Below are 7,623 nucleotides of genomic sequence, written 5' to 3'. Positions count from 1 at the left end.
GATAGCAGATTACTTGGAAGTGTGTCGTAAAATAGGGTTTGAGAGAGAATGGCTTTGTCAAGGGAAGATCATGCCTGATAAATCTGTTGCAAAACTTTGACGTCATAGCAACCAAATTAGACAAAGGAGAGACAGTGTTCACAAAAGTGTTTTGAGTCAATGGAACACACAGAAATCTGTCAAAGTAAAAAAAGGAGAATGCTACAAGGAACTGGATTGACTGAATGGCAGAAGGCAGAAACTGGTGAAAATGGATCTCAGTTCAGAATGGCTATCAGTGAGTAGTGGAATCCCACAGTGTCAGGGTCAGAACTCCAACTTTGCAAATTGCATCTTGATGATCTGAACACACCACCAACAGTATTGATGCTCAGTTTGCAGATTGCACATTCATGATTGGAATGACAGGAAATTTTGGGGAAGCGGGGAGGCTGAAGTACACTTGGACAGGCTAGGACAATATGTAAAGAATTGATGGATGTAAAACACTGTAGGAAAACATGGACTTGTGCAATTTGCTAGAAGGAATAGATGTTCAGACGATTTCGTCAACTGGGACAGGCTTTGGAAACGTGAAGCGTAAATGGACTTAAGAGTTTAACTTCGCGATTATCTTACTTTAACAGCCAAGTTCAGGTGTGTGTTACGGAGGCAAACACTATTTTGACATTCATTTATCAAAGGGCTCGGTTACAAGAACAGGAATACACTGCTCAGATTGTATAAGGCTTTGGTCACACTATATTTGGAAACATATGAGCAGTTTTGCTCTCTATAATTTGGGAAGGATATGCTGTCTTTGGTGGGTGGATTGAGAAGGCAATTACAATATTGATCCCGGGAATGAAATGTTTGTCATTTGAGGAGTGGTTGAGTTTGTATATCAAGAAATTGAGCGGGGTGAAGGGAAAGCTCATTGAAATTTACAGAATTCTGAGAAGTCTGAAGAGGGTGGATTTGAAGAAAACATTTTCGCTCTTAGGAGGAACAGTGACCCATTGGCAGAGTCTCGGCGTGAAGGGAAGAAACTTAAGAAATGACTAAACAACATTTACCTTTTGCTTCTGGTCAGTGAACATGTGGAATACATTTCCATAGCAGCCTGCACAGGCTAAGTGTACCTCAGTTACAGACATCAATGCGACGAATAAGTTTGGGGATCAAACATTTAATGGACAAAGCAGGAGGACCAGGTTGTGAAACATATCAGGAAGATCTAATGGCGAAGCAGACTGAGTGGGCCAAGTGAACTAATTCGCATCATGTATCTTATGGTCCAAACCTCTTCTTCTGAGCTGTACTCGTTCCAAACATTATCATGCTTTTGCCTCAGCATTGGTTTCTGGATTTCATAATTACCACTACGCTGCCCTCACTATACAATGCTGTGGTGATCTCATTTTGTTACATACGAATAATCATCTTGCTTTACCAAGTTGTTTCCAACTGTTTAACTTTAAATCTAAACAATAAGGTAACGTCAGCAATCAAATAAATACACGACTTAATCTGACCTTTTAGGTGCCGATAACATGAGGAACCTGGCTGAAATAATGAGAAGAGATTGTATTCGAATTACTGCCTCTCGTCGTTATCTGCTCTCAGCCACTTCGGTGGGCATACTCAGAGTGAGAATGGTGAAAGAGAGCCACTGAAATAAATATATTAGAACCCTTCCATTGTCAATGCTTCAAATGTAAAACAATGTTTTTTTTGTTTGTTAATTGATCTAAAATTGACAGCTTGATGCGGTTTAAGTGCTCCCCTGGAGACTGTCAGATAAAATAAATGAAGGGAACTTTGAATTTTTGACAACATTAAACAGCGCAGCTTCGAGAAGTGTAATACTTCCGAACGGTCATGCATGGACCAGTGAAAGGGCTCTTCTATGCCATTACCTATCCCATTGTTGCCGTTGTTGGAATCCCAGGTAAGAAATGAATTGCAAAGAAAGTACTTAGTTATTTGGAAATCTTCACTAAAGTTCTATTTTTTCCTTTGCCCATTTTTCTAAGGTTCATCCCTCTGGAAATATAAGGGATATAAACCAGATACGTATATTGCCATTTTGGTTATTGCAGCTTAGTGCATGTTTTGCGGCATTAAGGAGAGTTTTAGTGCATTATTTGAACTTATATCATTGAACAACGCATGATTATATTCAATGATTTATATAACACATTGCTGTTAATAGATTGTGCAAATATGAATTCATGAATAGCATTTCCTGAACAGTAATATGTTGTATTATTCAGAATTAAATTTAACTTTAATCTAAAATAGATTCTAGAAATTTAATGACATATGTGCTGGCAGTTTAGCCAGGTGGGAAATGTGCATTTTCCTGCACTGATCTTAATACATTCATGCTGGTTATGAAGATCAGCCATAAAGTTGTTGAAAGGTGCGGTGGAATGGCTGAATCTCTTGCCGAAAAATTTCTGCAGGTTACACATTGTGTTGGATGTAATGAAATCAACAATTGTGTGTCGGGATTTAAATACAAGTCTGCAATCCTATCTCATTGAGCAGTTAATTATGTAAGCTGCAAAGGATCAACTTCCTTGAATAGTGTAACTAATTAATATTTGATCCTTTTTGCAGAGGTGAATAAAAATAAAATTTATTTTGTTTCATTAAGGATTTTGGCTTTTTGTTTGCATTTGGCATTCATCTTGCAAAGTTGTGATAGTTATTCATCGGTAAGCTATCTATTTACTGTCGAGTTGACAGATTTCTTTCAGCTCCTGCTCATACATCTGCACATGGAGTTGCTTTAGTTTGCAGATACTACAATATGAATGTTGTGGAATTGAACAGGATGTTTCGTAAACAGGTTTTACACAAAGAGAAACTGGAGGAGATGAAGAAGTTGGTTAACTTGAAAGGGTTCAGAAAATATTTACAAGGATGTTGTCAGAGTTCGAGGATCTGAGCGATAGGGAGAGACTGAAGAGTTTGGGACTGTTTTCGCCAGGACGTCAGAGTCTGAGGGGTGACCTTATACAAGTTTGCAAAATTATGAGAGACATGGATCGGATAAATGGACAAAATAATTTCTCTGTGTTCGGGGAGTCCTGAAGTAGATGGCATAGGTTTAGGGTAAGAGGGGAAAGTTATAACCGACACCTAAGGGGCAGCTTTTTCACACAGACGACGGTATATGTATGGAATGAGCTGTCAGAGGAAGTGGCGGAGGCTGGTACAAGAGCAACACTTAAAAGGCATTTGGTTGAGCATATGAATAGGAATGGTTTGGAGGGATATGGGCCGGGTGCCGGAAGTTTTTACGAGATTGGGGATAACTAGTCAGCATGGACGGGTTGGACCGAAGGGTCAGTTTCCATGCTGTACATCTCTATGACTTGATGACTCTCAGTTTGGATATGAGGAGTGATATACAGAAGCAGGGAGAAAGGGCGCTTTGAAGAAGGGAATTCAATTTCGATAATTGAGGCATTAACGTCACATCTGGAATGTTAAATACCATAATTATACAAGAGGGTATAATTGGAGAAAAAGTGACATCTCAGATAATAATGGGAAACTGAATGGTCACTAGTAGCAAAACGAAAGTGAACAATGAAATTATTTACTGAAGAGAATAAATTGCCAACTGTAGTGTTAATTTGTAAATTAGCAGAGGCCTAATACCCAATGTTTAAGATGTCAGTTGGGGATAATTATAATTATTCTACTCACAATGACCTATGAACGTTGGTTAGCCCGCGTCTGGACGTGACACTGTCGTGGATCACAATGGTTTCAGTGTCAGATAGGGGGAGGCAGTATATGTTCCTTGCGGTCCACTTGTTGTCATCTAGGTAATGCCATTCTTTATACTTGGTATTTCAACAAACTATTTAACTTTTTTGTCCATCACAGCCAACTTGGTGGCAATTGCAATTCTGTTCCGAGGGCGGTGCGGACTCTCCAGGTGCATCAACTACTATTTGATGGCCATAGCGATGACAGATTTCCTTGTTATTGTCAACGGATGCATACTCAACCGAATAAGCCGCATTTACTTTAGCGACAGTGTTCTGTCCACCACCCCCATATGCAGACTGACTACAATTCTGGTCCGCTGCAGCCGGGATGGTTCCGTCTGGCTAACTGCAGCCTTCACCATCGACCGTTTTGTGTTCATTTGCTTGCAGAGTCTGAAGATCAGATACTGCACCGAGAAAACGGCGTTGCTCATCATAGGAATGATCTGCATCCTAAGTTGTGTTAAAAATTTCCCTTTGTACATCATCTACAGACCCTTCTACATCCTGGATGGGGTCGCCTGGTTCTGTGGTATAAAGTCTATATTTTATACGTTACCAATCTGGCAGGCGTATGACTGGATGGATCACATCTTAACTCCCTTTCTCCCATTTCTCCTCATCCTGCTACTCAATGTCCTGACCGTAAAACACATCTTCACAGCCAGCAAACTCCGTAGGAAACTTGTCAGGGCTGAAAATGGCAGTGATCCAGAGATGAAAAACCGTAAAAGATCCATCGTCCTGCTCTTTGCCATTTCACTCAGCTTCCTGCTGTTATGGGCCACCGAAGTTGGACATTTCCTGTACTTGCGTATTAAAGGTGATGCATACTTCAACAATGTGAATTTCAAAGACATAACCTACGTCCTGCAAGAGACAACAAACTTGTTTCAATTACTCAACTCCTGCAACAACGTATTCATCTATGCAGTATCCCAGAACAAGTTCCGTGAGGAGTTCAAGAAGGTGTTGCTGTGTCCTTTTGCTGTGCTCATAGAACGCTGTGAAAAATAAAATTTCCATGTAGCATCTACAAGGTGTTCACCTTCAATTGATTTACCGCATCATGGCCCACCCTCAATCAAAATTCAGTAAGTGGCGTATTGTAGTTGCAACAACTAAGAAATGTATGTCTCAAAATTCGATGACCAAACATTTGCACTGAAGCAATGTTAATGCATTATTGATGAAATCTTCAGATATGAGGTCATAGTCTAATTCTAATTTCTGGGACAGTATGTAAATAGCCTACTGTCACTGACGCAAATCAGAAAATACATTTTTCGCTCCGTCGCTCTGGGTTTTAAACTGCCCCGAATTCAATACCACTCAGAGCAGTTTTCTGACCATAGGATTTAACTACTTTTCTACAGTCCTGCTGTGAACATATCTCCTGCCACGTTTTTTTTCACATCACCAGTATGCTTAAATACCTATCGAAATCGCGCAGTCAGTATTCGTTAATTGAAATTCCGTTCTTCCTCCCTTCCTACTTTCATTAATTCCATTCTTGCGTCTTCTTCCCTTTCGTCATCTCTTCCGTTTTTGTTTTCTTCAAACTAATAAACTCCTGCTCAGTATTCTAGTTGTGGTCAAATACTTACGTGTATGGATAAGTCAAAACACTGAGGTTTAACAGCACAACCCAATCCCCCTGACTGCATTTATTCACTTTGCAGTTTTTAACTGAGTTCTGGTTCAGCTAGACAAAGCTTACTCACAAGAAATGCCTGGAAACTACACCCAGATTTTCTCAATTTCATGTATTCACATTGGGAAAACTCGGGTTTTGAAGAAGAACCATATTGGACTCAAAACCTTGCTTTTGTTTGTCTCTCCACAGATGCTGCCAGATTTGCTGAGTTTCTCCATCATTCTATCTGTTCATTGTATTAACCGGTTATTTCATTCAACACCTCCAATTGCAGCTCTCTGATAGCAGCCCTGCGGTATGAGTTGTACTGAAGTACTTGTTTACACGTTGCATAACTCTATAACTTCCTGTTCTATCAACTCTCACACCCAATCATAAATAACCCATGAGATCCACACTTAACACACTTTGCTCCAATGAAAACAGTTCTGGCCTGGAGATTCTCTCCACCAAACTATATATTCTAATATGTGGACCGAGTCCAACGCAGAGATTTCCAACGATAATTGGCGAAAATATTGCGAAAACATGGAAATATGTTAAGGAAAAGCAAAATGAACATCCAGACACCAATTTTCTAATTCTTTACAAACTCTTTTGGAAGGGGATTCAGACGAGATAGAGGGGTGAACAGACCAACATGGGAGGGACATACAAAGGACCTTCTTTCACAGCCTGAGCCAATGCATCTACTGTTTGTGGATCATGATTTGATATAATGCATTCAAACTACTTTCATTCCAGTACCTCAGACATTCAAACTTCATCTCGGCTCTGAAACAATGAGGAAACTTAGGAACAGAAAGATAACATTGGAAAGTTCGAAGTGAGGCACCTCTGATTGTCGGAGAGTTGCTCTCCGTTGCCAAAAATGAGTGTTCAGAGCGGCAATATGCATCTTGGAGTCACTGACAGCCTGCTGTCTAAGTTCATGGAAATGGTGGAATTATCTATATTTCTCCCGCGATTGATCAGTATATTCTGCGACGAACCAAGAGGCAACTCTTTCAGTATCCAGTAGTCAACACCAAGGATTTAAGATGGTGACTCGTCCTTGCAAGTCCAGACCCCTTTGCTCGTCAATAACCTACCCTACCTCACTTAAGTACTCATGATGTGTCCTTATGTACCGGATTTTATGGCGACGTATTCCACAGATTCACTGCGGTCTTGATCTCAGATGTAAAGAGTTGTCCATTCGCTGTGACATTTTGCCCTTGCATTCCAGGCTGTACAACTGTTGAATCTGTCCACGTCTAGTTCACTCCATCCAGTCTTCTCAGCATTCCACAACCAAAACTATTTTGAGTACAGACGCAGAGCCCTTTCCCATTCCTTACATGAAAGCACCTTCATTCTCAAGCTCAATGTTCGAAAGTACTTTGAACACTCTCTAAGGCCAGCACATCTTTCCTTAGTTGCAGAGTTCAAAATTCCTCCCAGAAATGTGAAATATATTATGGCCAGAGCCTTATACAGTCTCAGCGGTATGTCTCATCTGATCTAAGTAGGCCCTCACTCAACGAATGTTCGCTTTAGATTTGCATTCCAAGCTGATAACTAAACCTGTAGCTTAACTGTGGTAAAATCCCAATTAAACAATGCTAAATCCCTTTTGAACTTCAGATTACCGAAGTTGTTCCCAATTTGGAAAAGTCTATGCTGGAATTCTCCCGACCAAAGTACACAACTGGGCTTTCCATATTTTATTCCAATCTTCAAGTTTTTTTTCATTACAATTATTCTGCAGACTGCTCGCTTCACCAATGTTACCCATTCCTACATCTTTCGGTTGGGTTATCAGCAAATTGAGCATAAATCATTTCTGTCCATCCATATCGATGCTTCCTGTTTAACGGATATCTGCAAAACTCGAGTGATCAGTTTTTGACTTCCAGAAAAGTCAAAATTTATCTGTCAGTCAACAAATGCTTGAGTTACACAAAATGCAGCAGTTTATGGAAAAGATCAGCGGGTCTTGCAGCATCTGTGAAGACAATTTAGAGTTAACTTTTCGAGTCCAGTGACCGTTGCTCAGGACGGTGAACATTCCTCCTTTATGGCCAATCTCGCTGTCGCAGTTCTCTTGATTACTTAAATCGCCGACGATTATTGTAACATTGCCTTTTTTACATGCCTGTTGCATCTCTCCATTTATTTTCTGTACCATGCCCCCTTACCGATCCTGGCGGCACG

General features: G+C 40.3%; 1 protein-coding gene across 1 annotated transcript; it reads left to right on the top strand.

Annotated features, from left to right (window-relative positions):
• Positions 1 to 1,860: 1,860 nt before the first annotated feature.
• On the top strand, positions 1,861 to 4,787 carry LOC140459820 (galanin receptor 2a-like). Its single transcript, XM_072554354.1, has 2 exons — positions 1,861 to 1,930; positions 3,886 to 4,787. Exons 1-2 carry the CDS (start codon positions 1,861 to 1,863, stop codon positions 4,785 to 4,787), a joined length of 972 nt encoding a protein of 323 aa, XP_072410455.1.
• Positions 4,788 to 7,623: the final 2,836 nt, after the last annotated feature.

The sequence above is a fragment of the Chiloscyllium punctatum genome, chromosome 35 (assembly GCF_047496795.1).
Source record: "Chiloscyllium punctatum isolate Juve2018m chromosome 35, sChiPun1.3, whole genome shotgun sequence".
NCBI lineage: Eukaryota > Metazoa > Chordata > Chondrichthyes > Orectolobiformes > Hemiscylliidae > Chiloscyllium > Chiloscyllium punctatum.
This window is presented reverse-complemented; position numbering and strand designations above follow the sequence as displayed.